This window comes from Rhamphochromis sp. 'chilingali' (genome assembly GCF_963969265.1).
Source record: "Rhamphochromis sp. 'chilingali' genome assembly, chromosome: 11".
Classification (NCBI taxonomy): Eukaryota; Metazoa; Chordata; class Actinopteri; order Cichliformes; family Cichlidae; genus Rhamphochromis; species Rhamphochromis sp. 'chilingali'.
In genome coordinates this window covers 22,516,634-22,539,570 of record NC_137938.1, presented here as the reverse complement: position 1 = coordinate 22,539,570, position 22,937 = coordinate 22,516,634, and the positions used below count along the sequence as shown (strand labels likewise).

The following is a 22,937-nucleotide window of genomic DNA, read 5'->3' as shown; positions in this document are numbered from 1 at the left end:
TCAGGGTTTCCACTTTTGCGCAACCTACACTGAGTGGTCCAGGTGCAAAATGGTACGCGCGCGCGTACGCACGCACACACTCGCACGGGAGTGGGGGAAATGAAGAGAAAGAAAGAGAGAGCGAGAGAGAGAGAGAGAGAGGAGCCGGATGACGCTGCGTTGTTCGCGGAAGTGACTTCTGTCGTGATCGTGGAGGGGGAGGTAGGGGGAGGAGGCAGGGACGGAAAGGGAGAGGAAAGAAGAAGTTTAGAGTCTTCTTTTATGAAGTTAAGCATCAAATATACAAGGATCCCGGCGGACAAAACTTTCGACCCTTTGCCCTGTTATATGAAATTAAGCTGAAATTTGTGCAACAGCAGCAACAGAGCTTGGTGGGCAGGAGGGGCATTCAAGGGAAAGGGAGGAACAGAGCTGGTAAGTTGCTCGTTAAAGTTGCCCACACTTTTTGGGGGGGCATGGTGCGGTCTCTGCGTGCTGTGCGTCAGCTATAGCACGTATGAAAAGTGTGAGGAAACTGATTATGTGCTAAATTTGTGGGGACACATAGTTCTGCCGGACAATTCAATGTTTCGTTGTTATGTTACGCCACGGTGCAGTCGAGCCTGTTGGGTTACTGTAAGAAATATGTAAATGGTTAGACTGGGGCGTGCACGAGTTAACTAAATGTTTAACTTTGTGCTTTCAAACTTTGTGTGTGTGTTGCCAGGTTTTATTATTAAAACCTGAAACCTAAGTGAGCTGTTGTTGGAGCCTCTGATAAAATGTTTATAAGAGAAAGTGATCAGAAGTCATCATTGTGTCCTCTGGACGAGCAAAAACAACAGAAAGCAGGTCACTCACATGCCATTTCTTTTTAAGAGGCGCCAATAAACTCAAACTAGACCTGAGCAAAATAAGACAGTTATTTGAGGACATTTTTTGGTATAAAGGGGCAACTTTTTGCTGCTGTCGTCTTCTCCAACCTTCTTACTTTCCCTCTTTTGTATAAAAGCGGAAAAAAAAAAAGGTGTAGGACTCTTGCACCCAGAACAAGTTTTTTCCCCATCACATTGGAGATTATTATGAAAGATACTTTTCACTACTCCTTCACTATTTAATAAATTTGTGTTTATTTTTGCTTTAGGGACTAAAGCCTGTCCTGGCTTTGCTGAAATCTGCCTGATTTGCTTCAGGCTATAAAGTGTCAGTGAGATAAGCCTTAGGAGCTATCAGTACACACACGAACCCACTCGCAAATCTGTACAAAGTCAGACATTAAAAAAAGCTTACTTAATGTTACCCCTTTTGTGCGCATCCATGGAGAACGGTCACCAAAACGCACCTCAGATGTGTAAAACAGGGTCAGTGTGACAGAGTTAAAGTTTGCGGTAAACAAGTGAAGGGCAGACAGACTATTATAGAAGCAGACTCAAGGCTATGTGCTGTGATTGAGGTAGCTGAAAGCAGTGGGCTCAGTGCTGTTATCAGGGTCAACCATACCGCTCAGACCAGCAGCCGCTGACACGATATTATATGACTCAAGTTATCTCCACCGATGAAATGGAGGCCGAGGGAAGGTCCAGTCAACATCTGATCCCAAGAAGCGGTAGATTCAGACACATGTCAGGAGCCTGACAAATAGGCCGTGTGCGTCTTAGACCCACGTAAACAAACACAGCACAGGCAGGAGGACAGTCTGGGACACAAACTGTCAGCCAAAGTCGAGCACCTCGGCCACTCCATCACACTCCAACGTAAACCAAAATCCACTTGATTAAAATTGGATCTGTCCAATTCCCTTCAAACCCCTCGGTCACCGGTAAAAGCCTTCGCCTTGATTGACGGGAGGTGTGACACTTGATTGTTACAGCGGTTTCAGCTTGACAGCTGTGCACGGAGTCCGTGCGTCTCAGACGCACAGCCAATTCAAAAATAAAGAATTCGATTTTTGTCAGCAGTGCAAATATTACCGCAGATATTAGACTTGGATTTCGGCCTGTGGTGCATCACTATTGACAAAACACAGTGCTGAGGTGCTAAGCTCTTATAAACACTTCGAGACTGTCGACATACGCTTTTTGTGTGGGTGTCTTGACCTGTGAGGATGTGTTTTTCTCAGGTTTCTTCTGTCTGGCTCATGTACTCTATCTGTCTGTCTCTCCGACCATGTGGGGAGGGGGGTTGTTTGTTCGCGTTTTTTTTCTACTTCCTGGTGTGTATGAGCGCATTCTGGAAACCAACTGTAGGAGTTTGTTTTTGAGGCCATAGCATGTGGTTGTCCGTCACTGCCTTCATACAATAGAGCCGAGTCTCAGCTGCGTTTCCTCCTGCGGTGCTCAGTCTAGCGCGACGTGCTCAGCGCACTGCGTGAGCCACAGTTTGATTAACATCTCGTCCCGTGCGATGCTAAAAAACAGAAGTTAGTGCAGCTTCGGCGGAATTTCATTAGCAGCGTGATGGCTGCTGATGGTTTTTCTGAATTCTGTATGAGACTCTGGTTGTTGCATTTTTATATGCAGGGCTTTACAGCAGAGTGACTCTGTGGTGCCACGTATCTAACTTGAAAGTCTGTTTGTGTCTTTATTGTGGTTTGTCTCTCTTTACTCAGAAAGCTGAGATTGCATTTTCAAACGGTGTCTCTTCTTGCAGATCAGGATTCCTTCAGGCTCGCTTCACCGGAGGTCTTCAGTATATTTTAAAGTGCATAATGATAAGCCTGAATGTTCATGCCCACAAAGCAGGCTAAATATGTATATATTTAACAGTTATTTTCTCAGTTTTAAGTAAAGTTCTTGTACTCCAAGAAACTCCAGAATTTTGTACTATCTGGGGAAGACTCTCTGCTGGGTACAGCTTAACATAATTATCATATTTGATCAATCATCACAAAATCTGAATAAAAATAGCATTTTCTTCATTTCGGTGAGTAGTAATTGCATTTTAAAAGGGATTCTGCATCTTTAATTGATCTTATTGTGGAATACAGCTATATAACGTTTAGAAATGTGCACCAGTTGTCTTTTGCAAGGTTAACATTTCCCAGTAATCACACATTTATGTCCGAATTAAACTGTAACATTTTCAGGCAAATCACAGGTGGCTGAGCAGAAAATGTGATGTTTTTAGATGGAATGATCCCACATCTTACTTCAGCTGTGTTAATAGTATTGAAGTAACTCTTTAGGGTCACTTTAGGGTCAAGTTAAAATCTCCTAGCTGTTATTGTTTTGTAGCGTTGATTATTCTGTGTATCCGCTCCTCAGCATGCACTTTTCAGAAGCCACTGGTTAACATTATTCAGATACACTTGGACATGAAGCAATGTTTAAAGACACAGCACTAAAATAAATCGACTTGGAAACTTGTTAAAATAACAGTAAAAGCAGCGACTCAGCAACATGTACTTAAATTAGATGACACAGTCTTAATGGGTGAAGTGGTGTGGTTGTCCAGTAAAAAAAAGTTTGAATCAAATTGCGTTTGCACTTCGCTTTCAGATGTTCACCCCAGTTTGCTGTGTGATCAGAACTTTTGTTAATTGAGCAAAAGCAAACTGCACAAAGTTTGCACAGCTATGACTTAAATCCGGAAACGTATGTTTGTGTAAAAAAAAAAAACCCTGACCCAAGTATTTCATGCAAACTTGAACCCTTGAAGAATTTCGATACTTGCTGCTACGGAGGACTAAAGGTTACGCCAGACAATGTTCAAAGGTTCAGCTGGAACCTCGGTGTAGAAACACCGCAGTTTCTGACAAGTAAGCCGTTAAACCGAGAAGGAAGTTGTAAGTGGAAGTCGTAAGTGGAGCAAAGCAGTAAGTGGTGGCAGGAAAAGAATGATGGAAGGAGATAGAGATGTGGGAGTGTGGTTAGAGGAGGGGTGGTGGTGGTGGTGGAAGCACAACCCAAAATAGCCAGCTCACATGTTTGCTGTGTGCATAGTGAGCTACTAAGCCGAGAGAAAGTACTCCTGCTGAAGCCGTGGCTAATCTAATGTTCACCCTCAGCCTAATTTTTGAAAATTTGATTGCCTTTTTCCAGTGTGCCTGCTTATTTGTGTTTACGTTTGAGACTTTCCCGTGTGAGTTACGCTTCCTCCCTCTCTCCCTTCTATTGTTCATTCTTTACTCGACTCTTGTCTGTCTTGCCTTGATAATGGGAATTGATGTTAGTCAGCATCTCTGGCAAGAATCCAAGAGAAAATGTCAGCATCGAGGCCCTGTTTACTCATCTTTGCTAATTTTTTTTTTTGACTAGTTCAAATAAGGATAAGTGAGGTGGGTCAAATCACATTACACACACACACACACACACACACACACACACACACACACACACACACACACACACACACATATACAGTGTATGAGCAGACTGCAGATGTGGCCCTGCAGCGTGTGCATTAGATCCAGAGCTCTTTCTTAGTCTGTCTCCGACTGTTTCATCTAATAAACACTGACTAGCTGCAGTTTCCACAGACTTCTGCAGGCGCAGAACACCTAAACTCACACTTGCTAACTCGCGCTGGGCAAGCTGAAACACAAACAACCTACACATGCAGTCCTATGAGTTGATTCTTTTCATTCCACAGGGTATGTTTCAACACGCACAGCGGATTTCTGCCTTTCTCCTTTCACTCTTCCTCTCTCCTTCCTTCGCTTTCCGTTACTTTATCCCTCTCAGTATCGCCCGGCCTCTTCCCTGTGTCAGTGTTGTGTGTCTGTGTGCTCGATATGAAGAAGGTCCCATGACTCTCTCCACAGCTGATGCTGGGAGCAAAGCATGCTGGAAGTCAAGTGGCTGCAAGGGCGCTGGTTGGAGCACGCTGTAATTTGCTCTTTGATTTGTGTGCGTGTGTGCTTGTCTGCGACTGTGTATGCTTTTGTGTACTGTGTGTTGATGTGCACCTTGGTGTTTTTAGGGCTACAGACTCACACGCTGCCTGTGCTGGCCGATGGAATATATGGTAAGGCATTAAAATGATACAAGCAGCTGATCAAAAAAACACATCGTGCCACAGTGGCAAAGGAGTTGCTGCTTCTAAATTTCTGATATGATATAGAAATGAACAGACTCTCGCATCCAGCCCTGGTGGGCATATGTGTAAAATAAGCATTATTTGTTAAAGCACTGTAATTTCAGGGCTGCACAATTACACCAAGAATAAAATAAAATTGCTCTCAAAGATACTGTGGACACAAGAGTGATTGTAGTTGGTGTGCAATATTTCACCAATTAAGATGCCTCCTTTCCATTTTCATGAAATTATAATCGAGCGTTATGAAAGTGTCACGTTTCAGGCTTTGATATGAAACAAACTGGAATGTTCTCTGACCCATTTAAAAGGGTTTCCAAGTAGCATATGCAACATAAAACAAAAACCTTATTTAAGAGATGTTTCAACAAAGCGCAGCCTTCTAAGAAGCAGTACAGTGTGATGCAGAAAAATCACACGCCCCTCCTTTTTTACTCCTCATTTGCTATCTTTAATATTGCACAAGTTTTCACCTGCAAGAAAGAACTGGAAACTAAAGTCATTTTGAAATCGTGCTTCAGTAATTGTACAGCCCTGTGCATGTAAATTTATTGTGGTTTGAATGGGATGTTAACTTTACTTCCTCTGCAGTTTATTAGTTGCACCCAAATAAAACAAATGCAGTTGGAAGCTGTGAGATAAATCGTACCTTTATGAGCTAAAAAACCCATATCTATATTTTCAGATGGATATGTTTGGTTATTTTTGGAGGTTGCGGCTCCATGGAGAAGAAACTGGCTGAACTGCAGTAGTTTTCAATTCAATTCAATTTTATGTATCTAGCGCCAAAACACAACAACAGTTGCCTCAAGGTGCTTTATATTGTACAGTAGATCGTACAATGAGTTTTAGTTGGGTGTACTGAATAAGCTGTCAGCTCAGTGTGGTTGCTATCTTTTTAATGTAAATTCAAGATGGCACCTGAACTGTTAATTCACTCAATCTAATAAGGGAGCACAAAATGTTCGATTAGGTCAACCCTAAGCCACAGTGTATCGTGTGTTTCACTGGTTCTGGGCGGTGGAGGGTGTCTTCTTCGCCAATCATGCCCATCACTACCAATCAGATCACTGTGTATGATGACGAATGCTAGCTGTCTGCAGTTGTCTCATTATGAACCTTCACATCCTTGAGTGCACTGCTTGAGCTCACAATGATGGTGTAGTGGTGAAAATTGGTACTGCGGGGACTCTTTGGGGTGTCATTTGAGGACTCTGCTATCCACTCTGCCGGGTTCCTGTGTCACTCTATGTGTGGTTTCCTCTACTTTCCGCAACACTGCCTTCTCATCAGATGCGCTCAAATGTCAAGACCAATCTGTGGGATATCTGCTTTATGTCTTCCAGTCTTTTCCCCTAGAGTGCTGTAGTCATGTAGTAACATTGGAAATATTTATCATCATGCGAGTGCAGTCTGCTTTCCTTTTTCCCCTCACTTTGTCCACTTTTATCAAGGTTATATAGAGTGACCTCATGTCACAGCACACAGAGGCTATCTATATCCATCCTTCCTCTCTCTCTCTCACTCTCTTCCCCTCACTCTTTAACTGTGTTTCTCAGGTTACCAAACATGAATAAGGGAGGAGCGTTGAATACCCAACATGAACAGCCCACCCTCCACATGCACACACAAACACATGTATCCACCATCCCTTCCCTTCTCTTCCCTTCCCTTCATTCCTCCTTCCCCATCCCCATCTCCATCTCTCCTTGGAGTGTGTGCATTTCTGAGTAGAAGTGCAGCATCTTTCTGTGCATACACATGTATACTGCTAAATGACTCTGGCTGCAGAGAGGAGGTGGGGGGAAGGGAAGGAAACAGGAAGGAGGTAGCATGGGAGAAAAGAAGGTGGGGAGGGCACAGGCTGTGGCGCGGTTGTGTGTGTGTGTATGAAAGAGAGAGACTGAGAATGGGAGGCAGCATCACCCACCCAGACAGGGAGGAGGGGAGGACAGACAGTGTGCTTGTGCCTCTAACAGACAGACAGAGGTGGAAGGAAAGTGGGGATGAGAGACAGACGTGAGGGGAGAAGAGGAGCACAATGAAGGACTACCATCATCCATCCTGGCAACACTGCCATTTCACCATCTGCTGAAAGAGTGAGAGAGAGAGAGAGAGAGAGAGTGAGAGGAGGGACGAAAAGAGGAGGCAGCCAAACGGAGGAGAGGATAGATGGAGAGGAGCTGCCGGCAGTGACTTTGTGAATTAATCGAGCGGAAGAGCGGATCAGAGGAGAAGCACGTTTTTCGGGGAGTGGACGAAGGGAAAGCTAGGAAGAGGAAGGAGAGGACGAATGATCGGACAAGCTGTGGCCGTTTAAACATTAATGTGGTTCTTATGTGAATACGGAACCTAGCTTTAGGAGAATCACCGTGGATTATCAATTGCATGCTTTATAAACCAAAAAAGGAACTACTTCGGTTTTTGTTTTGTTTTTTTGTTTTGTTTTTTTGCCATTCATTAAAACACTTAGGGAAATCGATAAGACTCACTTTATACAGAACAGTTTAATTACTTTTTCTTTTCTTTTTTTGGAAATACAGACTCCCTTTGTGATTTTCTATTTTCTTTTCCTATCCTTCATGAGCGTAGGATCTACTCTGCAGGATGTTATACAATCATTCTAATCTTTGTTAGCTGCCGCACAGAATATTCAGGTTGTTTTTATGCAAGTTTTCTAAACATGAGTTGTCTTTTTGATGTTAATTCTTGGTGAAATTCTTGTTTATACAGTTATTAGAAAATAGATTATTATTCTTTGAAAACAGTGTCAGTTTTACATGCCCTAGTCGGAGTCGGTGCAAGCGACCGACATCGGATGTCAACATTGATTCGGTTTTATGGCTGGCGGGATGCCGGCCAAACTTTGATCATTTCCTGAACCATATTGATCTTTCTAGGAGTCTGTAGTTTTTCTCCTGTTGGATGAAAAAAAAGAGCTCTAATGTGGAGCCTTTGATGGAGCTACTAATTGCTTGCAATGTGATTTGACAAAGCGGTTATCTCTTTGTCTGAAGATTTCTGCTGTTGTCAGGACTTCTCAGTATATATCCTCTGCAGGCATCTCTTTTAATGTCTGTTGCCATAGCAACGGGCAGCAGCTGCAGACAGAACAAGATGTAAAGTTGGTTTTCCTTGTCCTATCTTTTTAAACTGGTGCTGTGCCGTTTGGTAATTGTATATATTTACTTGATAAAACAAGATTAGTTCATTGTTTGTGTCAGTTTTTAGAGTTTTTGTTTCCCTTCTTCTCTACTAGACAGTCCTTGTCTTTGCGGAGCTCGGCAAGCTCCGGGAATCAGGGTTGTTTCAGGTCACCTGTCTCCCCCTCCCAATTCTCCATGTTCGCCTTGTACGACTCATCTCCGTCCAGCCTGTCCCGATCTCACATTTATTAATGACAACTACCATTTCCATCAGTCAAACTGATGCTCTCTTATCAGAAATGACTGGATGAATTAGATTACAGTACTGATTTCACTTGTACATATCACAGCTGCGTGGCCCCAAGGCCACCAATTACCAGTCATTAGCTGTGTTTGTCACAGCCTTTTCCTTTTGCTGTTTGTCTCTAGGTGACTCAGGATTTCTCTTCCTGTAGAGGGTCATCTCCTCTGCAGTCACCTGACCTACACTGTGTTCGGTGCACTAAAACATCCCTGGGAAGAGCCAGGGTTAACTCTGCCCATAGAGCATTTCAGCAGCTCCCTTTTTTTTAACAGCACCTGAATTTCTCTCCAGTGTTAGCAAGTCTACTGAGGTTGAATAGTTTGCCTTTTTAAGTGCTATTCATCTCTACGGACTAAGTTCTGGTTTTATTAGATGCTTTACAGCTTTCTGGAGATCGTCCCAGCCTGTCTTGCAGTTCATAAGTATGACTGGATCCTCCATGGTGCTTTCTGGCCAAGACCAGATGGATGACTAGCTAGAATTGCTAGACAATCCCTCTGTGGTGCTAGACTGGTGTAGGCGACTGTTCCTTTGCCATGCATTGAGCGCCCACCACCAGCTTGCGGGCTGTCCTTCAGGCAGAATGAAGTTCTGAAATCTTAGTGTGAGGAGGAAATAAATAATCAACCTTTTTTGCTTGGCATTACTGAAACGCTGGTGCCACTTTTACAGACTTTTGTATGTGTTGTGGAAAAGGTGGGTGTAAACCTTCTCCTTTGAGCGAGCAAAGGTCAACAGATTGTAAGTATGACTAGTGCCTCAGCAGCACTAAGTTGTAGGTCAGCCAGCCAGTTTACTGCTGGACTGTAGGTGTAGCTTTGCCTCCTACTGAGGTCAAACTGTTGCAGACTGTTTTAATTGTGGGGCTCCGGTTTGTGAGAGACTGTTAATGTAAACAGACTGTTGTTTGCCTTCTAGATTGGACTATGCAGACTATGAGATGTGAGATGGTGTCTGTACAGTAGAGAGAGCTTACTTGCTGCTTGATAAGCCCTGCCTTAGATAAGGAAGGAATATAACTCTTGGCTCGTTCATATCATCTGTGACAGTGTCAATATTTTTCTCTCAGGTAAATAACTCTGTTCTGCGATTGCTATTTGAACTAGGCCGTAATAAAGTTACAGGGTGAGAACAGCCGTGCATAGAGAAATCAGCCTAACAGCAGTTTTGATTGAGCATTTCCAGCTGGGCGAGTGACTACATGTTGAACACTGGTGAGCCTCAGCACCATTCAGGGAACCCTGGGTTGGGAGTTCAAACCTGACCAATCAGGTCTCATTACCATCACAACAAGACCACCGGTAGTTGTTATCAGCCAATGACCTACATTCTTCAGTGTTACATCACCACCGTGCTACTGCAGTGTGTGTCAGTGTACCAGACACAGGCAGCATCTCAGACTCAAACTACCGCTATCTAATGGTGCTCCAGGAAGAAAAAAATCAACACCCTATGTGGCCAGTTTTAGGGAACACACTTGAAACAAGACAGGCTCACTTGTTTTAGCCATATCAGGAACATCAGTCAGGAACAGATTCAACTCTGCCAGTGCAGTCTTAAGTACTTCACTTTTTGTCTTTAGGGTTTCTGTTGGTGTCAAAGGTTACCATGCCTAGCCTTTAACCATCTATAATCCTAAAGCTAAGGGAAGCAGAAAGACAGGGCTCAATATTATTTTTATTAATTTTTTTCGACTGAGGGACTGTTAAACGGGACAGCCTGGAGAACGGGCGAGCAGACGAGGGAGGGGGAGAGGGGGAGCGAGAGATCATCTGGAAGAGGAGAGAGGAAGTGGTGGCGCGGGAGAGGGCGGAGGCGTTGGAGAGACAGAGGCTGGCGGAGCACATAGTGTGGAGGAAGAGAGAAGACTTCCAGGATAAGAGAGGAGACAGAGAGAAGGGAGGAAAGAGTTCAGAGAAAGGGAAGGCGCCTGCGCCAGAGGTAATCTGGAAGAGAAGAGAAGAAGAAGAAGAAGAAGCAGGGAGAGAGAGAGCGAGGGCCATTCAGAGAGGACATGAAAGCATTTGGAGGAAGAGAGAGAGGGAGTGAAAAGTAGGCGTTAAAGAAAGTGTGCTGCTACCAAGAGTTGGAGACTAGCCATACATCAGTAAGCCTCCTCTCTCTTCTTTAGCAGTTCTGGGCTTCATTGAGCTCTGCAGGTGCTTGCTGTCGTATCGACCAGTTGAGGCTGTGTATAATGTGTGCGTCGCTGCCGCGTTAGCGTGCACGGCCCTCCTTGCAATCCCCTCTCTGGCTGCTAATAGGATTTTTATGGGCCCGTGTCAAGCAGGATAGAGCTGCCAAGGGGAGCTGCTTCACACGTGCACGCACAAGCGCATGCCAACACGAACATACACAGATAATCAAAGAAGCATTGTAGGCCGGCAAGGTTTATACTGCCTCATGCATGTAGACACATCACATAGAAATGCGCACCCCCCAGAGCAGTAAGACATACACATGAGGGGGTGTTCAGAGAGACAATCACTTGTGCTGATTCTTCATGGTGCTGGTGACAGCTGAATTACTGGGCCTCACTCAGAGGCTATTAAGTTGGGACAAGATAGTCACAGATATTGTTTTACATCATGGCAAAACACCAAGAGCAACAGTCTGTGGACAGCTAAGAAGCTATTCATCAGTACCTGGGAACTCAGAAAACACTCAAGTAAATTTCAAAATGAACTCATGACAACATGAGCTGCACTGGTGCACTAAAAAGCTTTTTTTGTCTGTGTTTTACCATTAACTGGGGCACCCAACGTTTCCTCTGTGCTTTTGCTCATACTGCTTTCATTGTGGATAAAGCCGTTTTTAAAGCAGTTGGGTTTTGGCTGCCTGGAAACAAGTGGAGGACACACAACCAGACAGATGGATGCAGCTCTTACACTGAGCAAGACAGACAGATGGCTGTTTGTCCTTTCAGAGAAAAACTTTGAATACTGAGACAAAGAGACTTTGAATCACAAGAGCCTGTGTGGACTTGCACGGATATAAAAACTGACACTGCAGATTCATTATGATTCAATTCATTATGGAGAAAACAAAATACACCCATTTTCGGAGTGAATCACTGAGCTCAACTGACGAAACAAACTCCAATCCATCATCGTTTCCTCCTTCCAGTCCTGTCACCCCCCTCACACCCTCCCCTGGCTTACCTTCCTCTGTCTCTTCCTCATCTCTCACTCCCATTTTGCCCCCCTCCTCTCCCCAACAAGCTGAGAACAGCCCCACCACCTTCTGCTCCTTCTTCCCCAGAATGGGCTCTCTTCGTCTGGGTGTCTCAGCTACTCTTCTCCCAGGACTCAAGGCCTCAAGCAAATCACAGGGAGCTCAGGCACCTGTTGAGTCCTCTGGGGATGACAGGAGCAACTCTAGCTCCTCCCCACCACTTCATCACCCTGTTTCGCTTCTAACTGCTCCTTCTCCCCCTCCCCGACCTCCTCTGCAGGACATGAACCGGCTAGGAGGGGTGTCTAGGAGGGCACGGGTGGAAGGAGGGCAGCTGGGAGGAGACGAGTGGACGCGCCATGGCTCCTTTGTCAACAAGCCCACCCGTGGCTGGCTGCACTCAGACACTGTGGTCAGCACCACTGGTGTTTCCTACAGTGTACGGGTAAGTGACTGGCACATTCTCAGTAGCCTCTAGCTTAAATGCAAAGTTGCACGTCACCCTTGCCAAGCTGTTTTTGTGTACATATAAACCCTTCATTTTTAGAAACTGAGTCTGTAATGAGGAAAGGATACTGTTGCTTTCTTCCTCTGTTGTGTTCCCTTGGTCCAATGGGACCAGGATGTAGGAAATGTCTAATGTTAATGTTTTGCCTTCCTGTTTCCTGGGCAGTACATGGGATGCGTGGAGGTGCTACAATCAATGCGGGCGCTGGACTTCAACACCAGAACTCAGGTCACCAGGTGAGATTACACACAGCTCATCGGCTGCAGGTTTGACCTTTCACTCGTTTCATTTCTGCTTTGTTTCTGAGGGGGCGAGATGTTAAAAGTGTGGTTACACTTTGAAAAATGTTATGGCTCACACATACATCACTCACCTCGCATTTACTCCTTTGCCCGCTCGCTCGCTTCCGCTCCATTTTTCTTGCGGGGCTTGTTTTCTTTCTGTTTTAGCATCTGACTACATCTGCCCGTGTGTGTTTGCATGTACACGCCTGCCGCTCTCAGAGCCCCCAAATTAGAATGTTCTGGAATCCTGGTGGTTTCCATCTGGTTTCCGCAATGATGTTTGTCTCCGTGGCAAAGACGAGCCCAGTCGCCAGGGACGATAAATTCTATCACCCGCTGCCAGATCTCATTTAATATCCATAAATGTGAATCTGGGAAGGTGTTTAGGTCAATTACATGCCATTTGCAAACATGCATGTTTTTCATTTTTCAGGGAAGCTATCTCTGTGGTGTGTGAGGCAGTACCCGGTGCCAAAGGAGCCCGCAGGAGAAAGGTAGGCGCTACATACAGGAGCACACACCCATACAGAGCATTATTTATTTATAAGACTTAAGTGGACAGCGTTATGAAGAGTTTTCTGGATAAGAGCTAGATTTAGCTCCGTTGTCCACCCTGTGGTCAGTGGGCTATTTAGTCTCATGTATACACACAAATGCACAAAGAGCCGTGTATACATGATTTTAGAGGACATTACATTAAGTTGCATTCATAACCTGGAGTTTTTCCTATTTGTTATGACATTGATCCTGAACTATAAACATTACACATTTGGCACTTCCTTTTTTTCCATAATGTGTCTTTGTTAACTGATTTAGGTCCCCAAAACGTGAGTATAGCTGGACCACATGCACATTTATTGTTTGGCTATCTTTATGAGCACATTCACTGACTTAATCCATTCCCTTGCCTCTTTATCTTCATAGAAGAGCCTATCCCTAATCTAAACCTAATTATAACCTTAACCTACACACAAAAATCAGGACCAACCGAAATGTCCCCACTTTTCCTCCAGTGATCTAAAAGTCAGTGATTCCGTCAAATATAGCTTTACAAGTACACACATACACACACAAATCTTGATTTGGGCTGATTGTACACTTCTGTGGTTAGCCGACTACTCACAGGTAATTACCAGTCACTCTCTGATCTCTCTTTTCCCTCCCTGTTGTCACAAGGGAGGCTGGAGAGGTGGAGTAGAAGCTTGTGTGGAGCCAGCGTCAGGCCAAAGGAGCACAACAGATTAGCAGACACAGCCGCCAGTCTGCTGTTTAAAGACTGCGAGTGTCTGTGCACAGTATTCCTGTAAACCTAAAAACATCCACCCAAACAGTCTATAAAACAGGTGGCTATATTCAGCTGCTGTAGCAGGGTTTGACCAAGGAATGTCTGACAGTATAGCACAGCAGACAAAATACAGTTATAGGATATAAACTAGAATAGATTAAACTAGTCTAGTGCCTCTGATTTGGCAGGACTGAGGTTAATGTGGCCAAGCATGTGCTTCCTGTCCTGTTGCTCCTGCTTTTCTCACTGCACACTCTAAACATTTTGGAACAAATATGGATGAAAGCCATGAGAACAGTAGGAGGATTTGGATAAACGTGCTGGCGCAATAATGCTGGCACAATAGTGCTGGCATGGTCTGTGTGATGCTCTTGGCCCAGGCTACAGTATGCGAACTGTCCTGTCTATTCCCAATTGGTCGCAGTTGGCCTTGGAGACAGGATCACTTTCACAATTGCAGCTGTTCTCCCACTCCCACACACAGGCATTTCCACACATATGCCCACAGTCATGCTGAGGCAGGGAGCACTCAGTGGACTATCATGCTTTGTTGAATTTTTTAAAAAAACAAAACGTCCTGTTGCTTTTTGGTTTGGGCACCTTGATTTGATTATTACTAAAACTGCTCTCTCTCCTTTTGCAGCCTTCTTCTCGCTGTCTAACGTCCATCCTGGGAAAGAGTAATTTACAGTTTGCAGGCATGACAATCAGCCTCACCATCTCGACCAGCAGCCTCAATCTGCTGGCCTCTGACTGCAAACAGGTTAGAACGAAGCTCTAACCTCAAGCTGCTGTTTTCTCAAACTCTACCCAGGCATTCCGTTGAGCTGTCCTTGAAAGCCAGTAATCTCGCTTTTGAGTCAGAAATACACTTGATTGTCTGAGCTCTCTGTTGTAGCTATGGGGCATGTTTTCAGGTACCCTGAGTGCACTTAGCCTGTGGAGTTTACCGAAGCAGAGAAAACCTGGGGATCTCTTTGCTTGAGGAATTTTTGTGTGGATTTTGTTATGTTTTCTTACTTTCGAAGACCAATCTACAGATGATTTATTTCAAAAATTCTAAATGTTTTTATTCTTTGCCTTCAGAGTTGCATTGTAATCATTCCCACTGCTTTCAGCTTCTTGTTAATGGTGTAAACATGTTTAGTTCACTAAAATGTTAAAGGTGGTTGAATCTCAGTGATATAAACATCATTTTTTTAAAAGAAATTCTCAGTATTTTTCCATATCTATTATGTATCGTGACCTCCTGGAATATTCAGGAGATGCCCCGATATATATTTGGAACTGCTTCTCATTGTTTGCCTCATTTACTCTGGATGCTGCACAAATCCCTCTTAACCATTGTCTTGATTCCTGCTTTACCACAAGGCAGGATGTGATCCTCCTCTTAGACCTCTAATGAGTTAATAGCTGCTGCACGATGTTTATCTTTGGGGAGATGGTATACAGTGGTGTAGTGCATTCGCATTAGCGCGAAGAAACATGTCATGCAGAACATATACCAAATCACAATTAAGGACTCACAGACCACACTCTGTGCTTGAAGCATTAGCAAGTGTTGATGCTGTTATTGATCTAACATGGGTGGTTGTTGCAGACTGTTAAAAAGGTGTTCCATCCATTGTCCCTACTTAGTTTTTATCTCCGCTGCAATTGATAGCGCTCAATGGAGGAAAGAGCACTTTTCTCAGTAATGATTCCACATTTGTCTTTTCATCCACATGCTTTCATTTCACTTCCCACATACTTCATGTCACCCACGTGCTCTCCTTCTCCCTCTCCTTCTTTCTCCCTCTCTCTTTCTCTCTCTCTTTCTCCACAGATAATCGCCAATCATCACATGCAGTCCATCTCTTTCGCCTCTGGAGGAGACCCAGTGAGTCAGCCAAACCCTGTTTCTCAGCTGAAATCTCACTCTCGCCTTTTTCCATCTTTCTTCAGCCAGCATGCTCTTCCTCCTTGCCTTCTGTCGTTGTCTATTGCTCTGAATACCACTCATTTTATTGCAGCCTTACTGGATTGCCTGGACTGCAGTCCCTCTTTCCAGACATTATCTCTTTACTTCGTATCTTCTCTCTCTTTTCTTTAAGCTCTGTAAGTTTTTAACTTCTGCTGTGGCTTAAACACCAAAGTCTTCGCTTTACCTCTTTCTTCTTATTCTCTTCTTAGCTTTTCTGTCCTAAACCTGCCCTTCACTTTTCCCTCCTATTGATTTTTCCCATTCTGACTGTCTTCCTTGTCGGTCTCCCTCAGGATACAGCTGAGTACGTAGCATATGTGGCCAAAGATCCAGTCAACCAGAGAGGTAAGTGGCAAAATGACAGCCTCACCAAGGTAGCAGCTGCCAGTGTAGATAAAATGATCCTTTAATACATGAGTTAGAGTAGTTGCTTTCATTGCACTGTGCAACTAGTCCTCTTTTTTTTTTTACTTTCAGCAAATATAACCAAACATTTTCATTAATGTATGAACTGAATTTAATCTTAATATAAGTAAATCAAACTTAAATAGCTTTATTAGCTGTTTATTCCCCTTTGAATTTGCCAAATACCCCGCTAGAGCTAAGACATTACACACCCAGTGTGTAGAGAAAAGGCAGAAGTACATTTTCCACCAAATGTCTATTTTTGAAGTCCCATAGTTTGTTTGCAAGCTAAATTAGTTAACTTATGGCTCATTTCTCAGCTGAAAAAGCAAAAACACTCCTCTGTTTAATACTGAAAGTGAAAATCTTCGGGCTAGATTATTGACATTAAAGTTCTAACATGCAGTGCTTATAAAAAAAAGAAGCCATCCTATTGCTTATGTAATTTCCTGAGTTAAAACTAGAGTGTGCAAAATGTATTAGAGCTGCTACATGTGTCCTACATCATCGCACATAATAAAAATGTACATGCATACGTGCTTTTGTATTCTACCTGTATCTGAACGTATTTGTATGTTGGAGCACATGCTTCCTTCAAAAGAAGCCCGCTTATCAGCTTTTTGTGCCTCCTTATTGCAGCATGTCATATCCTGGAGTGTTCGGAGGGTTTAGCCCAGGAAGTCATCAGCACCATTGGTCAGGCCTTCGAACTGCGTTTTAAACAGTATCTAAAAAACCCTCCGAAACTGGTCACACCTCATGACAGGTAACTGTCGCTTGCACAAACCTAAACCAAGAGCTTGTATTTGCATATTGTCTCGTATAATTTGTTTCTGTATCTGTTCTCTGTGACAGAATGGCTCCATTTGATGGCTCTGCATGGGAGGAAGAAGAAGATGAGGCTGCTCCGCCTCCTGATGTCCCGTACTATAATAATTTCCCTGGAAAACAGCCTCCCCCTGCTGGAGTGATTGACATGAGGACCCGGCCTGGTGCCACGCTGGTGAGAACCGTGCATATTAACATGAAAGAAGGAAGACAAGCATACCCCCCCCCCCCCCCCCCCCCCCCCAAAAAAAAAAAATTAATTAATTAATTAATCAATTACTTGTGTCATTCCTAAGTGATAGATAAATAGATTGTAATCATTTTACTAGCCAGAAAAGAACATTTTTTTGAGGATGCCCACATGGTGCACGCATTCAGCATTTGTTTGTACCCCTCTGTGTTTGCAGCCTTATGGACAGCCGGGTCAGAATGACATTCATAAACAGCCTCTGCCACCCCTACCAGGTGAGCTCTGTCGCTGCCTGCATGTGTGCATCTCTTTGGACTTTATCTGTCGTTCCTGTCCTTTTTTTTTTTCTTTTTTGGTTACTAACATATTTCTTTATATTATTTGTTGCTAAATCATGAGAAACTTTCTCTCCGTTTTTGCCCTGTTTAGTCCTGATAAAATTCTTAGAATTGCAAGGAAGTGAGAATACGTGGCAAAGTTCTTCCTGTGTTTGTGCAACTTTTACTTATTTCCTTTTTTATTTTGTTTTTTCTTAGTGGGTGCCAAAGAAGGTGGGCGGGAGATGTTTGATGACCCTTCGTACGTCAACGTAGATAAACCTCGCCTCCCAGCTGCAGCAAACGGAAATGCTCACAAAGACGCTTTCGACATGAGTAAGTGTCTTTTTGTGCGTTTTTGCTGGAAATCTGCTAAGTGAAGTTCAAATGGACTGAATCCTGAACACTAGTGCAAATCATTAGCCTGTGAGAAAACTAAATAAGAAAGGTAATTTGTGATGTGTGTGGGTTGTAATCAAGATGACCAAAATTTCTGGCAATTGCAATCAGCTATTTTTCTTTCATGTGAGAAGAAAAGAGGGTTAATCATTGGGCTCGTGAGATGAGTAAAACAGTTTGTATTTTACATTTCCATATGACTGATGCTAATTGGCAGTGGAGCTCTCCACAGAAGTCAGCCTCAGAGGAAGATAAGGATATTAGAATGTCTTTGTCCATTACAGGGGCAATTTGTATAAGATTATTGATTGACTACATAAAGCTTTTCACGGCAGAGTCCACAACTGTGTGCAGCATCTGTCAGAGTCAATGTGGTTCACTTCCCTATTTATCGGTCGTGCAGAAATGCAGACAGTGCTATGGGATCCTACAGGACAACATGTTATCCACAGTGAAATACAAAATAATACATTTCTGTGTGTTCATTTTTCAAGAGCCACTGGATGATGCCCTGGGGGTTTCTGGGCATGGAGGCCCAAACTCAGTGACAGCAGTGCCCTCTATGGTGCAGCAATTACAGTCTGAAATCTGGTTCCACGGGAGCCTAAGTCGTAAGGAAGCAGAGAAACTGTTGACCCGAGATGGAGACTTCCTGGTGCGGGAGTCTGGAACCACACCTGGGCAGTACGTCCTCACGGGACAGCAGGGTGGTCAGCCCAAACACCTGCTGCTCGTTGACCCAGAAGGAGTGGTATGTCACGAAACGATCAAATTCATAACAGAGATTTCAGAGTGGAGGGTTATATTGGTGTTGAAGCTTACTCTAATTTATTCCCCTTTTCTTTTTTCAGGTCCGTACAAAAGACCACCGGTTTTCGAGTGTCAGCCACCTGATCAGTTACCACATGGACAACAGACTTCCCATTGTGTCAGCTGGGAGTGAAGTGTGTCTGCAACAGCCAGTAGAGCGCAGGGCCTGACCTTACCCACACCAATGAAATACACCACCAAAAACATACACTCCTACTATTATATCAGTTCTGCACAACATACACGACCACACACACACACACACACACACACACACACACACACACACACACACACACACACACACACGCTCATTTCCTTTAATGCACACAGAAACACTACACCTAACACACAACGATACATATGCACACACATTGCAAAGAAAGCCAAAAAAAATAGAAAAAGTATCACCAGTTTCTCTGCAAAATCACTCACTTGCTGCTGTTGCTATATTTCCTGTCCAAACTGTGATCTACGGTTCCTTCGCTGACATCACCGACTATCAGGCGCATTCCTCCAAAGCGAAGAAGCACTGCTGCAATTTCTCAGCCTACTGTGAACCAGGAAGGAGCCCTTTGCAAATTACAGAATGGGGCAGAAAACAAATGCAATCTTTTTTTCTTTTTGTTTTTTAAGAAAAAAAAATCTTTATCTGTAATTATGAAAAGTGGAAACGTAATACTACATGGAATCATGTACTGAAATGGCAGAACTGAAGAGTGTGGAAAGGAACATTAAGGGACATGGAGGGAGATCTTCAGTACTTCTAAGCATGTGCTTTCTTTATTCTTTCTGAAAGGAGGGAAAAAAATCCTCCTCAGACTGTTGCTGGAGCATTTTAGATAAAACACAAACTGGATGGCAAGAGTTCTTTGTTTCCGAGACTGAACTAGGCTCAAACACAAACTCTCACAGCAATCCTTGGTATAAAATAATTCGGCTGGAGAATATGTGTACAGGTATACGAGTTTGGTTCCGATCTCATCAGAGGGCCACCCCCAACCCCAACTTCTCCTCTTTTAAGGACTTTTAAACCCCTGGAGGAAAGCCTGTATGCAAATCTAGGACTGCTATGCCAATGATCTTCATATACTGTATATTCCTTTTTTTTTTTTTTTTCTGTGTTTCTGTTTATTATCTTGGCACTCATCAATCAAAGGACACCCTGAGTACGCAAGGATCAAATCAGCTGTATCCTCCCAATCCCTTTCTAAACGCAGACGTACACACCTTTTACACAACTGAGTCAGCACCACCTGTCATGCCAAAGAACATGAACTTGGTTGAAAAGGAAGCCATGAATATTAACAACTCCTATCGATCTTGTGCGTTTGCGGCATCGGAGCAACTGTGTGTAGAAAGAAATGCATTTCGAAACATGCCCGTTTTAGAGTGGAGAGGAACGATTGTGTGCATGGGGGGGGGGGGGGCAATAAAGGAGATTTTTAAAAAATACATCAAAATCAACCACAACACAAAATTCAGTAAGTTTGGAGAAGCTTAGACGAGATATTATTGAGCATTTGGTTTACATTAAACACCTTAATATGCGTTTGCATCGACAATCTATGTGTTATATCTTTAAAGAATATCCTAATTGAAAAGAGCAGTTAGCGGGAGACCCCTTTGACAAGTGTTTAACAGTCTAAGCAATGAATTTCCTTCTGCAAAAACAATGCAAGTTATGTCATGGTAACTGGTTATGTAATTTTGATGTTTGTGTTTTATTGAATCGTTTGAGAGAATAATGAACGATTTCCAAACCTTTTATGCTCCGAGGTTAGACGGATATTGCTAACAATGAACTGTTCAGCCAAAGGTTGCTCCTCGGCGTGCTGTGTTCACAGATTTTCGAGGATCAGGAGGGAGAAGTTCACGTTATTGTTTACTGTTTTCCTCCTCCCTTCATGATGTAGTTGTTTTTGGTTTATATATCTATATATCTATATATAGATATATATATACCTTTTTGATCGTGCCTTGATTCTTCAATGCAGTCATGTCACTCCAATGCAGTCACCTTATGTACTTAATTCAAATGTAGTCAGCTACAGGAGAATCTTACAAAAAAAGTCTCAGTTTATCAACAACTTTGCAAAAATGACACTCCGGTAAACACACGCAAACAGATCTAGTGATGGCAATCTCCTCTGATGCACGTTCTCGCGTTCAGCTTACAGTCACAGATACTTGATGTCACCATCTGGGGGGGAGTGGGGGTCGGGGTGGTATGGGATCGGGGGTTTTTCCTGATCATCTGTAAATAACATAAATTTTTGACTGATAAGCTTAAGTGATGGATTATTGTTTCCATTTTTGTATATTTAATGACTTCTTTGATAAATAACACAGAGCCAGAAACCACAGCACAGAGGTCGCTCATGTAGAATTTGAACACGTCGAAGAGACCGAAGCCAAAATTTAAAAATTTGAGAAGGGATTTTTTTTTTCAGCCTAAACCTTAACTATCTGTTAGTCATTAGACTTTGAAGTGGGCTAACATGTTGTAGATCATGTATGCACACACATACCCGAGTGACCGCCGGGTCAGTCTGCATGTTCAGCTTTATGCAGGTCAGAAATAGGAAAACGGCAGAGAAGTTCTGCCATTACTGTGCGTACCTGTTGTATGTGTGTGTGGGCTGGAACAGGCTCACTTGATGCTCTTTATCGTTAGTGAACTGGTTCTGTGTTATTATTGTGCATCACAGTAGCCTTTGTTGCATGAAAATCCTTTCAGAAAATTAGTTGTTTATTGTTGGTGATGGTGGTAGTGTTGATGATGCTGTTGTACTTTTTGGTTTGTGTTTTTAAAAAGCCAAAGGTTCCTTTTGAAATAGTGTGCACAGATAATGATTTTTATTACTTTATGTTTCTGTTTTAATACTCTTTGTCTTGTTTTGTTTTTAGGGAAATGTGTCTGTTTACACCTGTATTGGAAAAATATAGATTGCATATATAAATACATATATCACTTATCTGGCTTTGTGAGTTTGGCTTTTGCTGTGCCTCCCTCTGTGTACATCAAAAAAGTTCAGCAGAGACTGAAACAAAGCACACACTACGAGAAAATATGAGCGTTTGTTGTACGCTGACCCGAACAAAGAGTGTGGTGTCGTGGCGAATGTGTTGGAGCTACTGGAACTCTCTTGTTTGTGGCTGGAACAGCAGGGGCTTATTCAGGGGGGCATCATACGACACATGGGAACTGAGTACAGCAAAGGTAAACAAGGTCTTTAATCAGTCAGCGGGCGTTTGAAACTAGAGGACAGTCCAGAAAATGCCAGATGTGGGTGGAGAGCGCTTGCAGTTTGTATAGGAGGTTATAAGTAGAGGAGTGAACAGTGCCGGGAATACGGAGCAGAGCTCAGCTGTTGCATGGGTCTCATCTGACTCCATTTGTCACAGCTCATCTTCCAGTTCTTCTCATCGACTGCCCTCCTCGTTGCATTTGTCTGGTCCCTCTGCACAGCCATGCACCCCCAGCGTCCTCTTCCCCAGGCCATGCCTTCCGCCTCTCTGGGACAGCACCTGCGGGACATGGCCATGGGCCTGGGACGAGGCAAGAACTTCCTGGGAGGAAACTTTGCCTACAGTTTTATCCAGTCGGTTAAAGAATGCCTCTATTTCCTCCTCTGCTGCTGGTGCATCAAAGAGATCCTGGACTGACAGACTGAGAGAAAAGGGTACATCAAGTGGTAGAGCACAGATTTTTCCTTGTTTCTCCACTGGGTCCTGTATTGTAATTTCAACCAGCTTTTATTTCATCAGAAATGGGAGTGTTATATGGTAAAGCCTTGGCAGGTATGACTTGTTTTGAATGACTGTTATGTATAAACTACATGCTTTAATTTATAGTGTTTAATAAATCTATCAATAATAATTTCAAAATCATAAAACCACTCAACCCTTTAACATTTTTTTGCTTTTTGTTTTTCGGTGTCTCTATAGGAAGGGAGGTCTTTTGGGGTTCGAGGAAGCTTGCCAGCAGGTTTCAAGATGATACAGACTTTATATCCGGACTGGGTTAGAGTTTTCTGAATTGTACCCTGATGATCTGAGATTCCCAGGACTGTGGCTCACCTGATGTTCACTGTACAACACAAAGTGGTGTGGCAATAAATAAAGGAACTCATAAACAGAAAAAATTATTACCTACATGTCTGAATTTTTGCTTCTTTTCTTTTGGTCATTTGATGATTAGGTAATTCTGCACAGACACCTTTAAAGGGAGAAAAATGCTTTGATCTTAAGTGTCAGTAATATAGCTTCTATGAAACAGTTTTAGCTTGCATCTAATGTGACTCTTGG

At 43.3% G+C, this 22,937-nt stretch overlaps 2 protein-coding genes across 5 annotated transcripts; both read left to right on the top strand.

The window, feature by feature from the left end:
- The first annotated feature begins 190 nt into the window (after positions 1-190).
- On the top strand, positions 191-19,922 carry shc1 (SHC (Src homology 2 domain containing) transforming protein 1). 3 transcript variants are annotated; one of them, XM_080897266.1, is made up of 14 exons: positions 191-414; positions 4,900-4,944; positions 11,918-12,082; positions 12,311-12,381; positions 12,863-12,923; positions 14,358-14,477; positions 15,540-15,593; positions 15,971-16,022; positions 16,722-16,848; positions 16,938-17,085; positions 17,318-17,375; positions 17,637-17,753; positions 18,311-18,567; positions 18,668-19,922. In XM_080897266.1, exons 2-14 carry the CDS (start codon positions 4,933-4,935, stop codon positions 18,794-18,796), a joined length of 1,371 nt encoding a protein of 456 aa, XP_080753392.1. In that variant the 5' UTR covers positions 191-414; positions 4,900-4,932; the 3' UTR covers positions 18,797-19,922. The 3 variants fall into 3 exon arrangements, with proteins under 3 accessions (XP_080753392.1, XP_080753393.1, XP_080753391.1); XM_080897267.1 differs by lacking the exon at positions 4,900-4,944; XM_080897265.1 differs by lacking the exons at positions 191-414; positions 4,900-4,944 and having other exon boundaries at positions 6,867-12,082.
- On the top strand, positions 19,918-22,860 carry lenep (lens epithelial protein). 2 transcript variants are annotated; one of them, XR_013973516.1, is made up of 2 exons: positions 19,918-22,430; positions 22,578-22,860. XR_013973516.1 is itself a non-coding variant. In XM_080897268.1 (2 exons), exon 1 carries the CDS (start codon positions 22,101-22,103, stop codon positions 22,293-22,295), a length of 195 nt encoding a protein of 64 aa, XP_080753394.1. In that variant the 5' UTR covers positions 19,918-22,100; the 3' UTR covers positions 22,296-22,312; positions 22,578-22,860. The 2 variants fall into 2 exon arrangements, 1 of the variants encoding a protein (XP_080753394.1); XM_080897268.1 differs by having other exon boundaries at positions 19,918-22,312.
- Positions 22,861-22,937: the final 77 nt, after the last annotated feature.